Below are 23,009 nucleotides of genomic sequence, written 5' to 3' on the forward strand. Positions count from 1 at the left end.
TTTTCACAACGGTGGCGCTAGTGACAAACGCATAGTTGAAGCGGCACCATTTGACAGTATATGCTGTCACACACGCACAGTTCAGAACATAACAACTAAACGGGCAATATTCGGACAGCACGTGTTGCAGTGCTCATACGTTGCAGTTCTTGTGTTTTAGAAGTGTTTGATGTTTTGTTGAATATTTTTTCTTACATTTTGATCGATAGAAAATCAATTAACAAAATGAAACCGATCGATTGTGATGAAACGGAGAATCTCCGTGTGAATTTATTAACACAAGAGATCAAATTCGCAAAAATGCTGGCGGGTAACACGTTTGATGGTGCGCTCAAGGAAAAACACATAGATAAACTGTCAATTTGGTTGAAAAATCGTGCGGCATGCACAGAAGGTACTAATGAAATCATTTACAATTCGTACGGTTTCATTTGATGATAAAATTTGTTTCTTCGTTCATTTGCAATAGAATTCACAGACAAAGATTGCTTGCGAATTTGGAAGGGACTGTATTACAGCATGTGGATGTCAGATAAGCCAATACCGCAAGAAAATTTAGCGAATAAAATTGCCGGATTGTTGAACAGTTTCGATCAGATCGAAGCCAGTCTTCAGTTTTTTGCAGCATTCTTGAAAACAATGGCCATGGAATGGAATAGTATCGATCAATGGCGCATCGATAAATTCATGATGCTGGTGCGTAAAGTTACACGTGAAGTGTTACGCATTCTACAGACAAACAACTGGAATGATGAAGCCATTGAAAAACTGAATCAAACATTGTCGAAAACCGTTTTAGGCGCTGAATTTCATGTGCCTAGAGGTTTGTTTATGCATTTTACCGAACTATTCTTTGAAGAAGTAGCCAAAGTGTCGAATGGCGAAATCGAAGCCGATAGTATCACAAAGCTTCTGAAACCGTTCATGTTCTACGTTGCCTCGCAAAGCGATTACAAACTCATTCAGTTTGTTGTTCGTCAAGTTTTCAATCATTTGCTGTTTCAAAGTGAAAGTGGTCGCGAGTACAAGGAGAAATTTGACGCCTGGAAATCGGTGAGTGGACTTTTCTTTAGAAATATCTTTATATTTTTGATGATAACTATTTTGAATTGATGCACTCGGTTTTGTACCCAATTGGAATTCCAATCGATTCCAATTTGTTGTTCTTTGCAATCGATTTCATGCATTTTTTCATAATTCGTCATTTCAGATGAATTTCCCAGGCAAATCGATTGACGAATTGGTACTTGAAGAGCCCGAAGAAACTGATGAAAAAGCTAATGGCGAAGAGGAGAACGGCGACGGAGAAGATGAAGATGGATCCGACAATTCTGAAGATGTTCAAGGTAAGCCAATACATTTGTTGTGAATACAAACGCACGTCTGAAACGAAAATACCTTATTTTAGATGAAACTGAAATTAAATCGAAGCCCGCCATGGACCCAAGAGCGGGTCGTGTTGATGTAGTAATGCCTGAGATCAAATTTGATCCGCTCGAAATTGTTAGTCAACTCGAGGATTTGAAGTACAAAAAATTCACCAGAGTTCGCAATCGCAAATGTATCGATCGTATTACGACCACATACAAGAAATTTGCGAGCGGTGTCTTCCCAATTGGTATACAAAAAATTAAAATCGATCGCGATGAATTGGAAGTTCCTGATGTTGAGGAAAAAGCGGAGGAACTGCTCGAATTCGAAAATGAATTGTATGGCAAACAGCGTGAATTGAAGAAGATCAATAAGCGAAAACGGAAGAAGATCGTTTCAGATCAGACATTATTCGATGAGTTCCAAGCAAAATCGAGTAAAATAGCTAAGATTAAGCACGACGCCAATTTGTGGACAGAGGAAGACATCACCGAGGAGAATGGAGCGGAAACGCCCGCAAAGAAATCGAAGAAAGCTAAGAAAGTTGAACCCAAAGAGACGGTTTCAGCTGCCGAGACGCCAAAAAATGCAAAAAAGCATAAGAGCTCAGAGTGGGGAGCTCCGTTGGCGGATGGAGAAGTGGAATATTTCATTCCATCGAAGAAACAACAATTGAATGGAGTGCTACGAGTAACGAAAACTGCCGATTCTGTCGCCGAACATGTAATCACTCCGAAGGGTGACAAACCAAAAGTAAACGGTACTGAAGCAAATGTATCGGCCGAAAATGAGACCCCAAAAAAATCGCCGAAGGTAAAGAAATCAAAAGCGGAAAATATAATAACGTCAGTGGCAAATGGTACAGATACAAATGTATCGGCTAACATCAAAGAAACGCCGAAAAAATCACCAAAAGTGAAGAAACCAAAAGCCGAAAATGTGACGCCAGTTACAAACTCAAAAACACCCAAGACACCCGAACCAAGCAAATCGACACCGGAACTGAATAGCTCGCCGAAAACAGCATCAGATAAAAAGGTAAAACCCACTTCGAAGTTAGCACAATCAAAAACCTCGACTCCGAATATTTTTGTAGACAAAGCAACGCCAACGTCGTCCGCTGAGAAACGTGTCAAAATCGCACTGAAAATGAACCAATCACAAGAAGTCACCGAATACATCCGGCAACTTAGGCAATCGCCGCATCCATATGATTCAGCGAAGAAACCTTCGAAAGGTGTGTTAAAACCCAATTTGGCGCCAAGCCCAATCAATCCATTTTATAAGCGATTGATTGGCATAGAATAAATTTAACTTGCAACTTTTTTTTGTAATTTACTAAATATTCAATAAAATTTTTATCACAATGATGAAGAACATGGAAAAAAGAATTGAAACGTAAGTTGCTTCGACAATTTTTTTTTCGCTTGTTTTCAATTTTATTTTAGTTTAAGGAAAGATTTTCAAAAGATTTTTTCAAAGCAAAAAGTTGCTTAAAACTTGGATAGTGGTTTATCGGTCGTTTGATTCAAAATCACTGATGGTAACAACCATCGATTGATTCTCGATCGAGCAATTTGACACTTGGACGAAGGGGAAGATGGTAAACGCGCGCACCCTCAACTGTTGACGGTCCGTGTGTGTGTACAAATTTTTTGGTCGACATGAAATTAGCCCAGCGACGGAATGTTATAGCGCATGAGCAACAAATGTACAAACTTCAAAATCCGTAAATATTTTCTTCAAAATAGCACAAATTCAACAGAAAAGGAAAACATTTATTTTGCACAACATAACCAATTGAGTTAATATTACGGTATATTTAATGGTGTGATATACAGGATTTATCGAAAGAAACAACATAAAACATGTGGATCGAATAAGTTCGAATTGAATAATTTACAAAAATGCGTGAAAGTGTTTTATTGGACACTTGCATACAGCAGCTCGATGTGGGATACGGAATTCAGTGAATGAGAGAAAGAGAGCAGCCACCAAAAAAATCGATATTAGCATACCTTTATCATAGTGGATGTATAAACAACAAAATAAAATTTCAACAATCACAACGCGACAAACTCACATTTTGGCTAAGCAAAAATGAATATTATCAACAGTATCTATGTTATTTTTGTATTCATATCGGCATCCATACCTGCATTTAGAGGTACATTTTCTGTGCTGCATGTTTTTCATCTCGTTTTTGTTCTTCCTTGGGTAAAATGATAATGGTTTCGCGTTTGTTTTTACAGCTGAATTAAGCAAAAATCTTCATTATTATGAATCCATACACGCCGATGATGTTGTTCATAGAATCGTAAAACGTGGCACAAAACAGAGTTATCATCCATTTAATGTTATAAAAGAAGTCGAATTTAAGGCCCTTGGTCGGCACTTCCGAATTATTTTGCATCCACAACGTGATGTGTTGCATAGCAATTTTAAAGCATATTCGGTGGATGGCGATGGACATGAGAAAATTGTTCATTTTGGTGAGTTTCATTCAAAATTCGATAGATTTAAAGTTAAAATTTTCACTCGATAGATGTTGCGATTTTTACTAAGGCCTTTCAAATTTCCATTTAGATCATGAGAGTCTGTATAGTGGCCGAGTGTTTGGCGAAGCACAGTCATCCGTTCGAGCACACATAGAAGACAAAATGATAACGGCCAATATCATATTGCCGGATGAAACGTATCACATTGAGGTAGGTGGATGGAGGCGGCTGTGATAAATCGATATTTAAAAATGAATGACGTCAAAGATCGACAAAATAAAATTTTACCTTCAAACCGTGAAATGGGCACTGTATGCCCAAAACCAACTTTGAATGCTTATATCTGAATTATTTCTTATCATAAATTAATAAAATAACTACGGTTCGATTCGTTGAACATTTGGCTGCAAAAATTGCGTTAACATACCCACATACGCGCACTAGCTTACCACATATGCGCGTAAACATTTGTGATGCGCTATACGTGAAATGGGCTAGGGGGATTTCTCACACAAAAAGTTTGAGCAAATGTGCAAAAATTTCTATTATTTCTTCTTTTTTATTGAAATTATATGAAAATGTACTGAAATGACGAATTTGCTTGAATAAAAGTGTTCTGGAAGTGGGTTTTGGAGGATCCTCAGGATGGACCAGATCCGGTTTAACATTGCCCTGGACCATCCTGAAGATTCACTTCCAGAACTGGGAGCAGTTCTGAACAATCCTGAGGATCCTCCAAAACCCACTTCCAGAACACTTCTATTCAAGCATAATTAAAAAGTTCAGTGTAAATGTACATTTATTTACACGAATTGACAAAAATTGATCGAATCGGACCGAATTGAAGAAATTTTTCAAAATTTTTAAGAATTCATTCATTTTTTTTCGTGAGAAATCCCCCTAGGTGCCTCTATGCCCATATACATTTTTCGAAAAATTGCGTATAAAAATTAATGTGCAAACACAGAGAAAAACAAATTCATTTTCGCGTAGCAAAATGTTATAATGTGACGAATTCTAACACATGTTGAGATTTTCACAAGAAATGTTTTGTTCCATATTCACTCAGTGAATGAGTAAATTTAACTCAAGTATTTGTCAATTGAGTGACCGTTTGCATACGTTGTCTAATTTGACAAGTAGTTTCACTCAGTTTTGAGATTGTCAAATTAGACAACGTATGCAAACGGTCACTCAATTGACAAATACTTGAGTTAAATTTAGTCATTCACTGAGTGAATATGGAACAGAACATTTGTTGTGAAAATCTCAAAATGTGTTGGAATTCGTCATATTACAACATTTTGCTACGCGAAAATGAATTTATTTTTCTCAGTGAACTATGAAATAAACATCATTGGAAAGATCTTGAAAAGTACATGTAATTTGAGTTATAAAACATCAAAATCGACCATCACTTTATCAAAATATGGCCATTTTATCAATTTTGGCCAAAAAATTCCAACGGCCAAATATTGGCCAAATGCCGGTCTATTTTGAAGTTTTATACCAAAAATGACATCTCCTTTTCAAGACCTTTCTAGTGATGTACAATTGTACATAACTTTTTGATCCAACCTGCCGTTCAAAATGTCAATTTTTGACGTCAAAATCGGCCATAGTGGAATTTGTATGTATATGTTTTTGCCGTCATTGCAATCTCCACTTTATTGAAAAATTCCAAAAAATGCTGTTGTCTTTCATATTTCGATTTTTTATGACTTTTATCACATTTCAAAGTGATTTTCATACTATTTCGATCAATAAATACTGAAATACTTACATTTAAAAATAAAAATTTAAGAACAAACCGACACTTCCCATTTAAAATTCATTATGGGCACTAAGGCTTCACGAACAACGTTAGAAAATACATTTCACGGTTTGAAGGTTAAAAATAAACTTCATTCATGTTTTAGCCCTCTTGGAGGCATCTACCACATCTATCCGATCGTCATATGATTGCCTATAAACAATCGGACATTAAATTGAGTTGGATGGCAAACGAAACGGTCAATAGCTTTCCAAAGGTGTGTGGATACGTAAAAGAAGGCGCAGGTAAATAACTTTACTAATTATAATTGGTTGAAGTGTATAATTGAAGAATTAGAAAATCGTCCAAACTAACAACATAATTTAACTTCCGACACAGAAAATGATGTCGATGAGCATGATGTTAGGCCAGCAAAGAACAAAACGAGCTTGTTGTCCGACTATTTATTCAACAATTTAAAGAAGCATAACCGACACAAACGGCAAGCCGATCAATACGAATACACGCCAACCAAAACGAGATGCCCACTGCTATTGGTGGCCGATTATCGATTTTTCCAAGAAATGGGCAGCGGAAACACGAAAACAACAATTAATTATCTTGTGAGTCGGATTTTTCTTTCATTACATTGCTTTTATGATGAGTTCAATTGGAATCGCCCATATAAATAGTAATAAATGATTGTGCGTGTGGACGCGTGGTATGTGTTGTATATATTTTTAGATAAGTCTGATAGATCGTGTGCACAAAATATATAATGACACCGTTTGGCAAGACAGAGCGGTAAGTGACAATGATAATTATATTCGATTTTTGAGTCCAAAATTAATTGTTTTGATGGTTAATTATTTATTGACCCGCTGAATATGATTATATAATAGGATCAGGAAGGATTTCGTGGCATGGGCTTTGTGATAAAGAAAATTGTCGTTCATTCCGAACCGACTCGTGTTCGTGGCGGCGAAGCCCATTACAATATGGTGCGAGAGAAATGGGATGTGCGAAATTTGCTGGAAGTATTTTCGCGCGAGTACAGCCACAAAGATTTTTGCCTGGCACATCTGTTCACTGATCTGAAATTCGAAGGAGGCATCCTTGGATTGGCTTATGTTGGATCGCCACGACGCAACTCAGTTGGTGGCATATGCACGCCAGAATACTTTAAAAATGGTTATACATTGTACCTTAACTCTGGTTTAAGTAGTTCAAGAAATCATTACGGGCAACGGGTCATAACTCGTGAAGCTGACTTGGTCACCGCACATGAATTTGGCCACAATTGGGGCTCTGAACATGATCCCGACATTCCCGAATGCTCACCAAGCGCTTCTCAAGGCGGTAGTTATTTAATGTACACATATTCAGTTAGCGGATACGATGTTAACAATAAGGTAATTTCCACAACAAATACACCATAACTCCCTGCAACCATTTACAAATTCCATTTCATTTTTTCTGCTACAGAAATTTTCCCCTTGCTCATTGAGATCCATACGAAAAGTGTTGCAAGCCAAATCGGGTCGCTGTTTCTCCGAACCTGAAGAATCATTCTGTGGTAATTAACTCTTTTAATTTAATTTGTTTCACGCGATTTTGCGTTGCTTCACAAATTGAACCATAGCTAGTTTGCTGGAAAAAAAGAAGCCACCACATTATTATTGAATTTTTAAAGTTTGTCCCAGTTAAAAGCCATTTTCCTCAATGTGATTTATTCAATGACAGGTAATTTACGAGTCGAAGGTGACGAACAATGTGATGCTGGTTTGCTTGGGACCGAAGATAATGATGCATGTTGTGATAAAAACTGTAAATTACGCCGAAATCAAGGGGCCGTTTGTAGTGATAAAAATTCGCCATGTTGCCAGAATTGCCAGTATATGACGGCTGGCGTGAAGTGTCGTGAGGCACAGTATGCAACGTGCGAACAGGAAGCTAGGTGTTCGGGTGGCCAATCAGAGTGCCCGAAATCACCGCCAATGGTGGATGGTACCACCTGCCAAGAGCGAGGTCAATGTCGCAATGGAAAATGTATTCCATACTGTGAAACTCAGGGTTTGCAAAGCTGTATGTGCGACATAATTCAGGACGCATGCAAACGATGCTGTCGAATGAGCATTAATGAAACATGCTTCCCCGTCGAACCGCCCGACATTCTATCCGATGGCACCCCTTGCATTCAAGGCTTCTGTAACAAGGTAAATATTTGCATAAATCATTATGCCGTGAAACAAATTTTATTTGCAATTTATTTCACCAAAAAAAAGTAAATTCGCATTGAACACAAACAGTTCATAATTCGAGAAACACAAATCAATACAAAAAAAAACACCTCATTTAAAAACCATTCATTTCCAATTCAGGGCGTGTGTGAAAAAAGCATACAAGATGTGGTTGAGCGATTCTGGGATATTATCGAAGAAATCAATATAAACAAAGTATTGAAATTTATGCGCGACAACATCGTCAGTGAGTATTTCAAGCAAATGCACGAAACAAACATAAACGCTCACATATTTTGCAATGTGTCTGTCAAAAATATCGAATCTTGTTGGTCCTTGTTGTCATTAAAATTTATTTATTTATTCATTACGAACATTTCCCCCCTCCCCCATTTCATTTTTTGACCTTATTTTTAGATCATTTGATTTTTTTTTTTTTTGAACTAATGAAAAATTCATATTGTTGTTGGAAATAGTTTCCATGTATTCTCTAGTTCGCCTCGGAAATGTGTTCGCCTTTGACATTTTCATTTTAGACGTAATTTTCATTCATAAAAATGGGTTTTTTCATCATAGTAATTTAATTTCACTAAATTGATCAAGCGTCGATGATAATAATTATAATAAACAAAGGCTAACATCTCAAGAGACTTTGTGATATTTTGGAAATGTGGAAAAAATTCAAGTGCGGCAATGTTTGCTTCACGCACTGTATCTATCTAAAACCAAATAGGTTGTTTGTATGAATATTCCAAGGGATGGGCGTCATTTGATATCGTTTCCATATCATTTCAGTGTCGGTAGTATTGTTGACAGCACTGTTTTGGATTCCGGCAAGCACAACTATCTCGTACGTTGACCGTAAAAAGAGACGTAACGAATCAAAGGAATATAAATGGAATAATTCATTAGATTTGATTCATCCAAGCGATAGACGACGTGTAATTCATATACGGTAAATTTTTCTAAACGGATCTAAATATAAATTGTGCAGTATGACGTCATTTGTCTCCATTTTATTGATGAGCGCTTTTTTCTCTTCCTCTCTCTCCCTCAATTTCCATCTGAATCTTTTTTCATACTCTAGCGTTCCGCGTCAAAAGGTAACCATGGGCCGTATTTAAACACTGCTTGATCTGTCAACCAAAGTAATTTATACATACGTACGATCGAAAATTTGTATTATACACAAAAGGCATACATATTAAAGGGCAAAAGAAGAGAGAAGAGGAAAAAAACCCGACACACACACGCATAAGCATACAAGAAAAAAAAGACAAAAATTGAAAAATTGAAGAACCCAGGTGAAAAAATAAAACAATAAAAAATCATTTGAAAAAGCATCAATCTCTTTTATTTGAAGTCGTCATCTCGAAATGGACTGTGGTGTTGTTGTTTGTATTGTGAGCGATGGAGCGAGTCAACATCGTCAAGTTAGACTGCGTCATGCTGAAAGATTTTCTGCCATTGAATGACGCATGTGCAGTTGAGCGTTAAAAATATGTGTTTCTGCCGCCTCATTTGGAGTGGCAGGAACGGAAAAAAAAGTAGCAGCAAGCAGCAAGCACCAAGCACAAAGCGCGTTTCATTACATAGACACTTTCACTTTGTTTTCGTCACTTCTTCGGCAATATGACGTAAAATGAATGTTTACGTAGATTCGCAGTCGGATCATCAATAATTTTACCCAAGCATTTTCTAAACGTAAAAATATAATAACCAATTATTCGTTGGAACTGTGTGTAGTGGAAATATCAAGCGCGCGCGAGCGCCGTGCTCGCTTTTTATCCATCCACACGAATTATGCATTCTCTATGCCTAAAACGTATACATACATAGAGAATATTTCACATTTTCTCAAATATAAGAGAGAGAGAGGGGGAGGCATGGCGTGTGTGTATTGTTGTGTAGTTAAAAATGCGGCAAAAACACAGCCCCAAAAAACATCCAAAAGGATTTCTCAAAAACTTTTAATCGCCATTTATTATTTACCTTGAAAGTGTGTTAGGAAAGCCAGAAATCTTGAAAGAAAAAAATGACGACGACGACGAGAAGGAAGCTTAAAATCTCTCCCCCTTTTCGGATTAAAGCCGTGAAATGGTCGCAGTGAGCATTGGAATGTATGGAAGGCATGCTTCAAGAAAGGTCAATTACATGAAACAGAGTCTGAGCTTTGAAGATCCAATTTTTTTATATACGTGGTGGTATATGTGCCGTACGTTCATGCAAGAGAACGAGAGAAATTTGTAGTGATGATGACAGACATCTCTTTGTTGAGCGCATTAAATCTACTCGGAATAGTAGTGTTACGGTTATTAGCGACACACACTCTCTTCAGTGTGAAAAATGTCTTTACACACTCTCTATAATGAAAAATCTTCCATTTGAACTAGAAGCGCCAATACAAAGCAAACTTTTTCGCAACACTATGTGGAAACTCTCGTTCGTTCTTTCCTTTTTTCGCTCTCTTTCTCTCTCTCTCCCTCTGTCTCTCTCTTTCTTTTTCGCGCGCAACTTTGCGCTCTCTTCCTCACACATTCTTCATGCCATAATGCTGGTGCTGGTGCTGGTGCTGGTGCTGGTGTGTTGTATTCTCTGCTTCGTTCCTTTTTTTCGCATGTCAAATTCCACCATCACATATTGCAGTGTTGTAACACAACAAAATACATCCCTGTGCCCCTCACATGCTAGATAGACGTGCACGCGTACATATGCCCGATCCTCTCTCTTGCGCGCGTAGTACAACGATATTTATGTATGTATAACATGTTATGTATAGATTGGTAGGCCCATTGGAGTGCTTTAAGTTCGACTTTCCACATCGCTGTGTGAATATTTTCTTTTACGTGAGAAACGTCGACCGACTGAGGACGTATCAACTGTGAAGCGTGGCAAAAGCGGAAAAATCAATGAACAAGAAAAATACTCCATCGTAGCCAGTAAATTGTTTAACTTATTCCCAATAAAAATGGTAAAAGATTCTATAATATTTTTTTTCGTTCGTTCGTTCGTTCATACATTCGGTTTCGCTATTATTTGCATTTGTCACGTTAAGTTTGTTGTTTAGTGTGTATATACATGCGTTAGTGATGGTGGAGACTTCAAAAAAAAAAAATAAGCAACCCATTTTTTTGGTGTGTACAGTTTTTCGTCTGATTGAAAGCAATAAACATTGCGGTCAGTGTGAATGATATTTTATACAAGCTCTCGTTCAATCTCGGATTGATTGTTTGCTTGAATGATTGAATGGTGCTCGATTGGATTATCTGAGATTAAAATGACAGATTTTGTGTGCCATTTTACAACGTTACATCACTTCAACACAAGACCCCAACCGAACATAAAACTGATTTTATTGTGTTTATTTTTTTTTCTCCGTAAGTTTGTTTTTTTTTCGGCGGAGCTTTCATTCTGTCTCCCTTTTTCTCGGCAAGTGAAGGAAAAAAAAAGAAGATTCCATGGAAAACAAAACGACAACCGAAATGAGAATAGAAAGGATATGGAAAAGAGAAATGCGCCAGTGTACATAGGATATTTGTTAACAATAATACTCGGGGAATCGACACAGAAAAACACGAGGCAAAATACTCTGTTTCATACCAACATAAGTAGTGTGCTAAGAAGTATTTTCCATGTAAGTGGTGTGTTTAACTGAAACACGACGTGTAGTGGTGTCTTTGTCATTCTGAGAGTTAGCGGGTTTCTTTTATTTTTTCTCTCTCTCTTTCTCTCGTTCACTCTCTTCGTCTCCATTTTCATTGTGCTATCTCGACTGTGCTCTCTAGTTCTTTTTATTGCTGCGTATTCTCGCGTACGAGGACCCGAATACCTCTACCTGCCGTAATGTGATTTCATTGTATACGTACGTACGACTACGCTATGCGCACTATTTAATACTGGGTAATATTTCATGCAATTGCGGATAAATAAAGGAGAACTTATTTAACAAATGACCCCTGCTAATTATGTACATCATGCACCAATAAAAATGTGATTTTTGTGCTGTGTTTGAGAGTGTGAGGAAACGTGTATGATTTCTCTTTGGGTTACACTATTTTACACACCATTTATTGCCGTAAAAATATCCCCCTGATTACATTTTCTCTTTCCCATTTTTTCGGCCATCTCTCTTCAGTGTACGATTTCATTGTAAATTATTCTTGTTTTTCGAAAAATCCGCGTCACACCGTTGTTGCCGTTCGTTTCCATGAGTTAGTGCTTTTTTTTCATTTTCATTTAAATACATGGTTTGTTCTCAAACTAAAAACTAATTTTTTTAAAAATTAACGTGTTTCTCTTCGAAATTGAGTCCTTCAGAGAGCTTTAATTTGATTTTCGGGTTAACTCGTGTTATGTAAGTGTTGGTTTGTATTTTAGAATTTTTCTAATTACAAGTGTTGCATTTTCCGCGTGTGTCCTCGTAATTAGAGCACGGCAAAGTTTTCGCCCATATTGAGTGTAGTGCATTGGAAGTTGACCGTTTCGGTTGTGTTCGAGTGTGTGTATTTGCTTTTTTTTTCATTGGAATCAACATTTAATTTTCAATTTCTGAAGAAAAACTAGTTTAAAATTAGATAAGCACAAAACGAGAGAAAAGTTTCCCATAAGTTTTCGCCAAGTATTGAGTTTTGCAGAAGAAATGCGTTGCAGAAAAAAACTTTTTTTCTATATTCTTGGTGCGAGCAATAAAAATCGGATGAAAATCAATATGTATATATACTACTTGCCAAATGAACGCCGAAATGTTACACACTCATTCCATGTGCCTACCTGCCTGCCTGCCTGCTTGCTCGCCTGTTGGTTGATTTAATGTTCATATTTGAACAGTATTAAGAACGAGGCAAAAAGTGCGACGAGCGAGCGTGAGTGAGGAAGAGAGACGAAAAGGAACAGTGAAAACCCGAACCATACACACGAAAATTTAGCATACAATCACTTTAGTGCTATTCCGTTCTGCATCAGCAATGGCGTAACGCCAGAGGAAAGCACGTTCATGTAGGCATCGTTCATCGTTGATTGTTTTACTTTATTTTGCTTCAGTTGTGTGTTGTTTTTTTTTTATTATTCGTTTCGTATCGTTTTCGGTGGTGGTGTGTTGTTTCCGAAAGGAACATCATGAGACTTTGCAAATGCATTGCATTTTCGTCGTGTGTGAGCATGTGTGTAGAAATATATTTCACTCATTTGTAAAGTTTACTCTTTCAGCAGAAGTTGTTTTTGAGTTTGACGAAAACTTATAGTGTTCAAGAAACATAAATAAATTGACATTAAACGCCTATATAATTTTCTGTCGAATTGGATGCGAGTAAAGAAAAACACAAGTTTAATGGAATCATAGAAAAAGAAGAAGCAAAAAAAAGATTAACAAAACTTCAAGAGAGAAGAATTGAATACGAATCGAAACGTGACGAAAACACAGAAAACAAAATTCACGGTGTATTTGTGAAAGGAAAATGCTGCTTGTGATCAAAACGAAGAAAAAGAAGACATTCGCGTCGAAACATGTAAATTAAAACAAAAGAAGGCGATCACAAATCGTGCCGTTCACATATAGCGCAACCATCAACTAATCATGAGAATTCGTCTCAACGAATTGGCAGTGGATCTCCTTAGCTATTTGTTCATGGTTCAATACATTTATTGGGTAAATGGCAGTGAATTTCCAGAACGTGAGTGCTGTGACACAATTTTTTCATCGCCACCAAATCCAGAGCCGGTGCAACCGACCCAATCAACAATAATACATACACAAATCATACCATCGACGGCTACTAATTTGACTACAGGTAACGAAGTGCACAAATTGCTCCCTTGTTCGAACCGTATCCAATTTTGAAAGAAATACAAAACCACAGAAGAAATTAATCGATTTATTGTGTGCCGCTGAAATGAATGCGGTTGCTTTTGATGTTTGTGTGTGTTCGTGTGTGTACGAATATTGATGCTTATCAATGTTTTAGGGACACAAGGGAAACCTGCTATCGCAATATTAAGTTGTATTTTGGCGCGCCAGTTATGTTTTGAGGATCCATCATGTTCGGCCATATTGGAAATTATACCACGTGTTTGTGGTCCTGTTCCAGGTAAATAATATCAAGACTTAACTCTTAGGTGTGCGCTAGCGTATAATGCTATACATAATGAGCAGAATTTCGAACGTGGGTGGGGAAGGGTGCTTAAAAGAGAGGGCGCACTTGAACTGCTGACATTTAATCGCTTTGTAAATTTTAAACATGCATTAATGCGACATTTTCTACATTGTTCATGTTTATCTCATGTGCATAGTGGCATGCAGTACAGTTACGGTGACAAAGTGTTTGGCAGCACTGAAAACATTGCAAGCATTTCCATTTTTCCGTCCAACATGTCTATGTAAGGAGCCCGGTCTCGATCCAGAATGCAACAATTTCCAAGACTTTCTATTCGACCATCCGTGTGGTCTTGTGAGGAAAAAAGGTATGTGTTACCATCGGTGTATAATTAAATTTGCCAATTGTAACATCCGTAACAATGGATGTGCGTCAGTTTTGGTTGTATCTGACAAATTCCTATTTGGAATAACAAATAGCTAACATATATGTCAATCAATTTGTGTTGGGCTATTTTTAGAAAAAGATCCATATCCAATTGATGCGCTGCCAACGTGCAACCACGCATTAGCTGTATGCCAACAGTCACCGAAATGCATTGAACTTTTCGAAAGTTTTAAAATATATTGCAAAGTTCGTGATAATAAATGTCGAATGGAAGACAAGTGAGCATTTATATCTCGATTATCCATCTCTCTCACAATTGACTGAACCACTAATGAGCTCAACCATATATTATATATATATATGTATCTGTTCTCTCTCGTTTTATTTTTTCTATTTGTCCGTTTGCCGCAGAAATCTGTGCTACGAAGCATGGTCGAAAATGAGATTGTCGCCAATGTTTGGTTGCATTTGTCCAAATAACCACATAAAACGACGCTGTGATAGAATATTTAGCATGGTAAATCATAATCCGTGTGTTGGTAAGTAATTTTCATGCCGATTAAAATTTTGAACAAACATAGAGAATTATGTATGTTACAATCTTTTCTGTTAATTTTGGAAATTTGATTTTGACGTGCACCGTTTTGGTCATTCATGCAGGCATACACCTTTTTCTCGAGCGTTTTCTCTCTCAATCTCTCTCTCTCTCTTTCTCATATAGACGCGCCACAATTTAAATTAGAGAAATGAAAAACTATCTAATACATACATTATTAATTCACTGATGATTTCGAAACTAATCTCAGATAAACACGCGCACTTGTCTATTAGGATATACACACGCACATAGAGATAATATATATATTTTAGGAAATTTGTTATGTTACCACACATTGGATATAATTTAATTAAACAAAATGTCAATGCCTTCCGTACATGAAAAGCCTATGAAATGTAATAAGTGGATGTGAGTTCAACGAGCTTTTTTTTCCTCACCACTACACCAACCACACATACACACAAACACACACACACACACCATCGCACTTGATTTGGTTTTGAGTTTTCTTTTGCCGAAATGTGTTGTTCAAGCATTGTATGTTTTCTATTGTGCGCGCGAAGATCAACGAGACAACAATTTCGAATGCATGTAACGGCAGCAATAATAAACAATATATTTGGATGGGGAATTTGAGGCAGAATTTTGCTCAGCATAACAACAACAACAGCCACAAGATACATGGATTGACAATCACAAAGAGCTATGTGGTTCTTTTTTGTCGATCTGAGAATTTTCTCGAAGAAATGTCTCTTAATCCGCTTTCAATTCTCAGCCGTACAAATGATCGACGGCAATACCAAAGCGCATTTACCTGGCGCCCAATTAGAAATGTTCGACATATTTGCTTTTAATCTCCCTGTTGGCTATATACAAGTGTATAAAAACAATATATGATTTGCATGCAATATGATCTGTTTGAGAAAAAGCAAAAACGAAATTGAGTAAACGAAGAAATAACCGCTTTTTATCGCTCCGTGTGCTGGCGCTCGCTCTCTCTCTCCCTTTGAAAGTTCATTCCACCAATAAAACAAGGAAATGCATTCAACTGCAGCCGACTTCAACCGTTGCCACATTTCAATGGAGACCATGTTATTTTTTCCTACTAGCGTCGAGTTTTTTTGTCATAAACGAATTTTATGGCAGTAAAAGAAAACTTCGGCATTTTCTAGCAGTAAACTTGCTAATAGCATGTTTTCAACCAATTTCAACTCAAAAATGTCACACATTCGAACGCACTTTTCGTTTATTGTATTTTATTTTGTTTTCAAGAACAAAATCACTATCCTAGGACTGCTTATTTTGCGTGCAATTTTTACCATGAATATTTGTAATATGTAGTAGCATTTGAGAACGAAACCAATCTATGGAGAAAAAAAACCATTCAGCTGATTTAGTTGATATTTTTCTTGTAGCTTAAGAGTAATTTTTACCAGCAACACAATTAATTCTTTGAACAGATGTTTTAAATAATTTTTAAATTTGTTTTTTTTTTCTTTATTTTCTGGGTTCAAAAAAAATAACACACAAAAATAGTAAAGAAAACAAAACCTATCTTTAACTGACATGGATACCACCACAACCACCAACCACCTCATCGGCACGTATTAAAAACAAAACGCACGAAGCTAAACAAAAAAAAATAAAAAATTGTTTTATTTGTTCTGCACACACTTGCACCAACCTGTACTAGAAAAATAAAACTGGTATTTCAAATGAAACAATAATAAAAAAATAGAGCACAAAAGTCACACTATAATACCACCACCACCACCACCATCACTACATGCTAATCCGCATCACATTCTTCCACTCGAATAATAAAAGATTTCAATTGGTGAGAATTCAAATTTGATATCATGCAAACGACACAATTTCATACATAATTTCATTTTGCTCTTAATTTCTGTTCTGTGCTCATCGCATGCAATCACATATACATGTATGATTCTAAAAACACTGATTTAATTGTATTCTTTTATTATTTCGGTCGTAATTTTTGTTTTTGTTTTCTTTCGTTTTCATAGTTTTTGTTTGGCTTTAGCTCGTTGTCTTCGAGGTGTACATGGTTTTCGTTTTCCTTGTGTTATTAACAGATTGAAATTGTTTGTTTTTGTTGAAGTATCAACACGAAATTAGACAAATGTTAAGGGGGAAAACAGCAATATTCGTTGGATTGTGATTAGTGTACGTCAATCTTCATTCAAGAAGAAATTGGATATTTTGAATATTCATTTTCTGCTGTCATTACAAACTTTAATCTATGTACAAACCATTGAAGTCCTATTTAACGGAAATTCATTCTCATCTATTATTCTAAACTTTGAAATCAAAAGTATCACTCACATAAATTTTTTAATCAAATTCAATGTTTCATTAGTTATTTTCCCTTTCGAGAAATTCAAACGCAATTTTTGGCCATTAGTTTGTTTCACATCTTCATTTGATCAATGTTTGTTTCGTCTCTTAATTCAAAACAAATTTTTCCTTATTCAAACAATTTAAATGTACAAATTGATTCAATGCTGTTATTGACTGAAACCGAAAAAAAAATTGTGTTAAACTATGATTTCCAGCTCATTCGATGTCATTGAATCATTTTACGGAACAAATTTTCGATGACGCCATAATCGACAACAAAATTACCGCCATCAGTGCAAATGATATGAAAAATCATCATGATTTTTTGTATCCGTACAATTTAACAGTATTTCGAACAATGCCAACATTGGATAATGTTCGCTTTTCACCTGGCACCGAAGCCGAAAAGTATGAAAAAAGTAAGTGCCACCAATTGAAAAATCGAAATTGTTGATTAGGAAATGACTACAAAAATCAATAATTAAAACGATGAAGAAAATCCGAAACTAAATCGAATGAAATGAAAACGATCAATTTCAGGTTTATCCACATTTTCGTTGGCCAAAAATATCGATTCACTGCAAATCACATGTGATTCAGTCTATCAGATTTGCAAAAGTAATGCGGCGTGTTCAGAAGCTTTGAAGCCGGTTATACAATACTGTGACTTCCATATATGCAACCAAAATGCATGCTTAGATGCCCTTCAAGCATTTTATCGGCTATCCAATGAGGATTTTACATTGGATATTGCATTTTGTGTGTGCAAGTAAGTGAAAAGAAAACCCAAGGCGAATCAATTTTCGGTTTTTTGACTAATTGAGAATATATTTCGATTTGAATCGACAGTAAATTGCCGCATCACAGTGATTCGTGCCTGAGAGCGCAGGAGAAATTGCATCCAACATGTGCTAAAAGTCCGGATTTGATTGATATGGATCCATCGAATGGTGCTGTTTACACATCCATTCAACCAGCCTGTCATACCGTTGCTGAAGTGTGTCGAAACGACGCAAGTTGCAGGTGAGCGAACGGATGTTTTGAGTTTAGTTTTCATTTTTGGTCAAACACTAATTGAAAAATGTAATTCAACACATTGATCAGGTCACGTCTTGAGCAATATGAACAGTCGTGTGCAATCGATAGTTCAACACTGAAGTGTGCTGGTCACCCAAGTGCATGTCGAACGGCGATTTTGGGCATCCTGGGAACGCCATTACGAACAACGTGTTCATGCCATAATACCGATTTAGTTTACGAATGTTTGGGGTGGTATCGCCTTCTCTGGTTAAATACATGTGTTGGTAAGCTTGTACAAAACCATGCGAATTCATCGGAGAATTGTGAATATAACGCTTTTTTTCATTCGAATTGGTTTTTATTTTGTGTGTGTGTGTGTGTGTGTGTGTCTATTTAGCCGAAACACAATTAGACTTCCATTTGAAGCGTTTTAATGAGGTGAGCGTTTCGATGGCATCAAAACCAGAAAATAACATTGATGTAATTACAAGCAGTACGACCAGAGCAACTACAACAAGAACTACATCAACTCATGCAACAAAAACAACAACAACACTTTTTAGAAAATCTTCGGATAATCGGGTAAAAGTGAGATTCAATCATGAAAAGAAAAAAATAACGGTTATTAGAATCTGTTCTTCTTTCTGCCTGCGGTTTAGTTTCACAAAGTAAATATAATACAGACAACAACGCCAATGACGGTGGTGGTTTTGGAAAAAGTGTTGGTCAGTACACAGCCGGTGTTCCCGGAGAAATTCGATGTTCAAACCAACGAAAATGTATTGCCACAAAAGACAATTGACTACAATAGCATTGCCGAAGAGTTTACCGATCAAAATGATACGGTCATCGATTTGATAATGCAAACACAACTGAAAACAGAGCCAATTACAACGCCTGAGCCAAGTATTTATTTAATGTTAATTTCAGTTCAGTTGTCCCGTTTCCTAATCGACTTTTGTTCTCCTTGTAAATTTTCTATAGGATATTGTATTGTTCAAAGGCCGCGACAATCTGATCAGTTAATATCAGTGAATAATGCTCGACGGGTTTGTATTACCACATATGTCTACCTATCTAATGTGCCTCGTTCCGGCTAAATACATTTTACTGAACTTTGTTCCATTTCGTTTCTGCAACTTCAATATATCTAGATATACTCGTTGGATGACGCCGAATGCAGTGAACTATGCTTTTGTACGGATTCACTGGTACTTACGTGTCACGCACTATGCGTTCCAATAGCGCCTTGTCGAACGGCGCTGGCATTCTACAGCCATGCATCACCGGCATATCAGGCATTCAGGGGCCGCTGTCTTTGTTATTCGGGCAAATTTATTTGCATGAGACCGCCGCCTGGTGACTATGCATTACCCGGTGAGTGTATGTTTTTAATGTTTTTCTTCTTCTTCTTCTTCTTCTTCTTCTTCTATTTTTGGTGCAATTTATGACCGAAAACGACGATCACAAATTTTCCAAATTCACAATGGACAAGCTGACCATGACCTTATTCGTATATGTTTTAGGCGGCATTTTCCTATTGTTAGGCTATAGCTCTATGGATGAAGAGTTACTGAGAGCGTACACGAACTTGGGAATTCAAGATACCATTAGAGCCTTTCAGCAGTATATCTACAATCATATTGATAATCAAGTATGTTCAATATATTTTAAGACACTCCCCAGAAGACGAAAATACAACACTAGGCATATTTTCTTTATCTTTGTTTTCAGTCAACATGCGTGTTATCAGCACTGAATTTAACCGACGAAAATGCAATTATTTCCGTTCGATTACAAAATTACTCAAACGCAACTCCGATGGAAGCGTTCGATGCTCTTAAGGTAAGTTCACTTTTTATTCTTATTTTTCGAGTTTTTTTAGATCTCATTTTATTCTATTTTAATTTATTCAACAAATCAATTCTTGAGAAATCTTTCTGATTACATACAATTTTTATTTCTTTCAATTTATTGATTGAAAGTTTTTTTTTCGAATATTTTTCTTCCTCTTAATTGACTAACGCTCCTACATATATCTTTTTCCACTTCAATAGGATCAGTGCATTTCTGTAATGGAACAGATCAGCTACGATATAAATTCACAAAGTGCTGAGCTGATGGCACATCAGTTGTTAAGTGTATATAAAATGGCCGAGGTTCAGATCGTGTCTCCCGAAGTAAATTGTTCACCTGTTACGTTTAGCTTGTCATTGCTTTCATTATTATCACTCACATTATCAATCACACAACTCCTTATGCCTTTACTTAGTCATCAGTTTGTAAGAATAATCGCATTAAGGTTATAAATTGTTTTCGCTTAGAAGCACCCACATTTAAACGAAGCAGAAGAAGAGGAGGATAAAATAAAATTGTTCAGACAAATGAAAAAAAAAGTCATTATATAAAAGAAAGCATTTAATGAGACAAAATAAAAAAAAATCGTTAAATTTGAATGAGAGAAGAAAAAAATATATTAAGAAAATCAGACTTTACATCCATTGATAATTTCACCACGCATTCAATTTTAGTCATACATCATAAAACATATCAATCATTCAACAACAACAAAAAACATCATATTTACCGGAGGAATGAGCAAACAGAAAAAAATAACTAGTACATAGAAATTAGTATAACATTCTCGGCAACGGACATTTAAATTACCAATTTAAAATGTGAAACGATGCCACACAAAAACTGTTTCGATAAACGCAAACGATACATATCAATGCAATGACTTGAATTTCTTTATTGAGAAGATATATACAAAATTTGTTGAATTTTCATCTGTTCTGTTTGTTTTTTTTGTTCATTGTTTTCCAGAAGAAAAATTGGAATGGATTGGCATTCCAAGCCAATATATCTATTCTTAATATTATCTATTGGAGTGTTTCACAAACACTCGAAAACATATCTGATCTGAAAAAACCGTGTCCAGTTTTTGATTTCGATAGGAAATTTTTGAATTTGCCACACATATACTTCATATTTTTTCGGGTAGTTCTAAAATCCTTATTATTCTAAACTTAGTCCAATTGTACTATTGATTTCAAGGAAATCGAACATGAAATCAACATCTGAGATTATATGCGAGATGAAGAAAGAAAAAAACTGAAAACAAAAACCAATAAACCGGCAAAGTTATCAATATAAATAAATAAATTTAAAGGAAAAAAACCAAACAACAACAACAAATGCCTTTTTGCATGATGATCCAAAAAAAATTACCTTGGAAATTGAATTAATTTGCAGGGCTAAAGGTAACAATTCGTCGCAATAATTTTAATGAAAATATCCTGGAAAAGAAACGATTATTACACGAAAATTAAAATAAGTTTTTGAGGCCATCGTTGATTGGACGTGTGAATTCAACACGAATTCTTGTTTATGGCTGCAACAAATAATAACACGAAAGTATTCCGTGCGACCTTTAATGAAACCTTAGTGTTGCTCTATTTTACATTGATTTGTGAAAAAAAAGTTGTATTTTATTCTTCGCCACATTTCAAAACAGCACACAACCTATTTACACACATGCATCAACAACACTCAATGAAATACAAAGATCTGATTTTAATATTAAAGATGTGTTTTCTTTTATTTCAAAATGAATTAAATAAATCCCGCTTTGCGTTTTTTTCATTCGTATTGTGTTCCGAACAAAGACAAATCGCTAGTGCTTAGTTAATTGTGAGTGTTCATCAAATTGTAATTAATTTGTTTCTATTTGTTGTTTCCTTTTTTATTTGTAAAGTAAATAGAGTAACAAACTACTAAGTTACAAAATCGCTTAGGCTCGATCAAAAACAATAAGAAAATGTTTGAGAGAACAAAATAAAAGAACTGTGTGCGATGGATTCGAGGTGAAATGTTATTATTTGGCGGCGGCAGCTTGTTGTTGAGCGGCTTGAAGGGCGGCAACTTTCATTTCGATGACATCGATGACGGCATTCAATACTTTGGACTTTTGTCGGCCGAGCGTATCAATTTTGTCCATTTGTTCCTGTACATAGTCCACTTTCCGTTTAAAGTAGTCTTTTGATGTGGTGATGTCTTTTTCAACGTAGTAACCGGTGCCAATGTCAATAATGAATTTATCGATATTATTAACGACTCCCTTCACGTACATGCTACCGGTCAACGGGACCAAAATCTCTTTATCCGACCAGGTGTCATTTATTTGTTCCAGAGCCTCTTTCGAACCATCAAACTTTGTTTTGGCTATCTTGAGGGTTTGTAGCGAATCTTGGAACACATTCAATTCCTGTGGAAAAAATGGAAGAAAAAATAATAATAAAATCAGTGGATTCATTCACGAGATGCGGTGCTTATGTGTGGGTGTGCATGACACTTTTTTTTTGTAAGTTTTATTTTTGGTTAGTCATATATGTATTCCATCGTACCGATTCGAATTCATTTTTCAACTGCTGCAATTGCTGGAGATTGAGTTTAGTCAAGTCGATTTGTTGCACTTCTTGTGTCGGCCGTGTTGACATTTTGTCGTCTCTGTGGCGAAACTGATTTTAATTGATAAAATTTGCGAAAAATACAATTTACTTTTTCGTTCAATTAACTGCACCTAGCGTGTTTTGACGTGAAATGTGGTCGCTTTTATTCGATGACAGAAGCTAAAAATAATCACCATGAAGTTGCTTAGAATCATGCCCCTGGAATTGACCGTTCATGCGATAGATGGAGTTGCCTGTAAATTGCTCAGTGTTTCAAATC

General features: G+C 36.2%; 4 protein-coding genes across 7 annotated transcripts; 3 read left to right on the forward strand and 1 right to left on the reverse strand.

Moving 5' to 3' along the window:
* The first annotated feature begins 20 nt into the window (after positions 1-20).
* LOC129578353 (ribosomal RNA processing protein 1 homolog) lies at positions 21-2,821 on the forward strand. 2 transcript variants are annotated; one of them, XM_055466764.1, is made up of 5 exons: positions 21-394; positions 470-1,053; positions 1,211-1,346; positions 1,409-2,409; positions 2,468-2,821. In XM_055466764.1, the coding sequence occupies exons 1-5, from the start codon at positions 226-228 to the stop codon at positions 2,516-2,518; spliced, it is 1,941 nt and encodes a 646-aa protein (XP_055322739.1). In that variant the 5' UTR covers positions 21-225; the 3' UTR covers positions 2,519-2,821. The 2 variants fall into 2 exon arrangements, with proteins under 2 accessions (XP_055322739.1, XP_055322738.1); XM_055466763.1 differs by having other exon boundaries at positions 58-394; positions 1,409-2,821.
* LOC129578352 (ADAM 17-like protease) lies at positions 2,747-9,079 on the forward strand. The gene is made up of 13 exons (XM_055466762.1): positions 2,747-3,100; positions 3,213-3,538; positions 3,624-3,863; positions 3,958-4,079; positions 5,789-5,927; positions 6,022-6,245; positions 6,367-6,426; positions 6,525-7,034; positions 7,108-7,198; positions 7,366-7,838; positions 8,004-8,109; positions 8,658-8,817; positions 8,950-9,079. Exons 2-13 carry the CDS (start codon positions 3,472-3,474, stop codon positions 8,984-8,986), a joined length of 2,229 nt encoding a protein of 742 aa, XP_055322737.1. The 5' UTR covers positions 2,747-3,100; positions 3,213-3,471; the 3' UTR covers positions 8,987-9,079.
* Positions 9,080-13,422: 4,343 nt separating this feature from the next.
* On the forward strand, positions 13,423-21,865 carry LOC129578351 (uncharacterized). Of its 3 annotated transcripts, none has more exons than XM_055466759.1 (16): positions 13,423-13,648; positions 13,823-13,945; positions 14,148-14,318; positions 14,472-14,616; positions 14,750-14,877; positions 17,474-17,677; positions 17,799-18,027; positions 18,108-18,281; positions 18,363-18,562; positions 18,676-18,866; positions 18,938-19,184; positions 19,263-19,327; positions 19,433-19,655; positions 19,805-19,932; positions 20,013-20,123; positions 20,336-21,865. In XM_055466759.1, the coding sequence occupies exons 1-16, from the start codon at positions 13,435-13,437 to the stop codon at positions 20,585-20,587; spliced, it is 2,805 nt and encodes a 934-aa protein (XP_055322734.1). In that variant the 5' UTR covers positions 13,423-13,434; the 3' UTR covers positions 20,588-21,865. The 3 variants fall into 3 exon arrangements, 2 of the variants coding, with proteins under 2 accessions (XP_055322734.1, XP_055322735.1); XM_055466760.1 differs by having other exon boundaries at positions 18,676-18,860; XR_008689091.1 differs by lacking the exons at positions 17,799-18,027; positions 18,108-18,281; positions 18,363-18,562; ... (5 more) ...; positions 20,013-20,123; positions 20,336-21,865 and adding an exon at positions 16,434-16,734 and having other exon boundaries at positions 17,474-17,608.
* LOC129578357 (probable prefoldin subunit 5) lies at positions 21,848-22,910 on the reverse strand. Its single transcript, XM_055466768.1, has 2 exons — positions 22,685-22,910; positions 21,848-22,545 (listed from the first exon to the last, which is right to left on the reverse strand). Exons 1-2 carry the CDS (start codon positions 22,775-22,777, stop codon positions 22,156-22,158), a joined length of 483 nt encoding a protein of 160 aa, XP_055322743.1. The 5' UTR covers positions 22,778-22,910; the 3' UTR covers positions 21,848-22,155.
* Positions 22,911-23,009: the final 99 nt, after the last annotated feature.

This window comes from Sitodiplosis mosellana, unplaced genomic scaffold (genome assembly GCF_009176505.1).
Source record: "Sitodiplosis mosellana isolate CC-2019 unplaced genomic scaffold, AAFC_SMos_1.0 Smas_scaffold_6226, whole genome shotgun sequence".
Taxonomy (NCBI): Eukaryota; Metazoa; Arthropoda; class Insecta; order Diptera; family Cecidomyiidae; genus Sitodiplosis; species Sitodiplosis mosellana.

Excerpts from the sequence above, each read along its gene's own strand:
- LOC129578353 (XM_055466763.1), top strand. The coding sequence starts at position 226 with ATGAAACCGATCGATTGTGATGAAACGGAGAATCTCCGTGTGAATTTA. Across the intron at positions 1,054-1,210 it reads AATTTGACGCCTGGAAATCG|ATGAATTTCCCAGGCAAATC; the intron begins GTGAGTGGACTT and ends TCGTCATTTCAG. Across the intron at positions 1,347-1,408 it reads CAATTCTGAAGATGTTCAAG|ATGAAACTGAAATTAAATCG; the intron begins GTAAGCCAATAC and ends ACCTTATTTTAG.
- LOC129578352 (XM_055466762.1), top strand. The coding sequence starts at position 3,472 with ATGAATATTATCAACAGTATCTATGTTATTTTTGTATTCATATCGGCA. Across the intron at positions 3,539-3,623 it reads ATCCATACCTGCATTTAGAG|CTGAATTAAGCAAAAATCTT; the intron begins GTACATTTTCTG and ends TTGTTTTTACAG. Across the intron at positions 3,864-3,957 it reads TGAGAAAATTGTTCATTTTG|ATCATGAGAGTCTGTATAGT; the intron begins GTGAGTTTCATT and ends ATTTCCATTTAG.
- LOC129578351 (XM_055466759.1), top strand. The coding sequence starts at position 13,435 with ATGAGAATTCGTCTCAACGAATTGGCAGTGGATCTCCTTAGCTATTTG. Across the intron at positions 14,319-14,471 it reads TGGTCTTGTGAGGAAAAAAG|AAAAAGATCCATATCCAATT; the intron begins GTATGTGTTACC and ends GGCTATTTTTAG. Across the intron at positions 18,563-18,675 it reads CTGGTTAAATACATGTGTTG|CCGAAACACAATTAGACTTC; the intron begins GTAAGCTTGTAC and ends GTGTCTATTTAG.
- LOC129578357 (XM_055466768.1), bottom strand. The coding sequence starts at position 22,777 with ATGTCAACACGGCCGACACAAGAAGTGCAACAAATCGACTTGACTAAA. Across the intron at positions 22,546-22,684 it reads TGAAAAATGAATTCGAATCG|GAATTGAATGTGTTCCAAGA; the intron begins GTACGATGGAAT and ends TTTTTTCCACAG.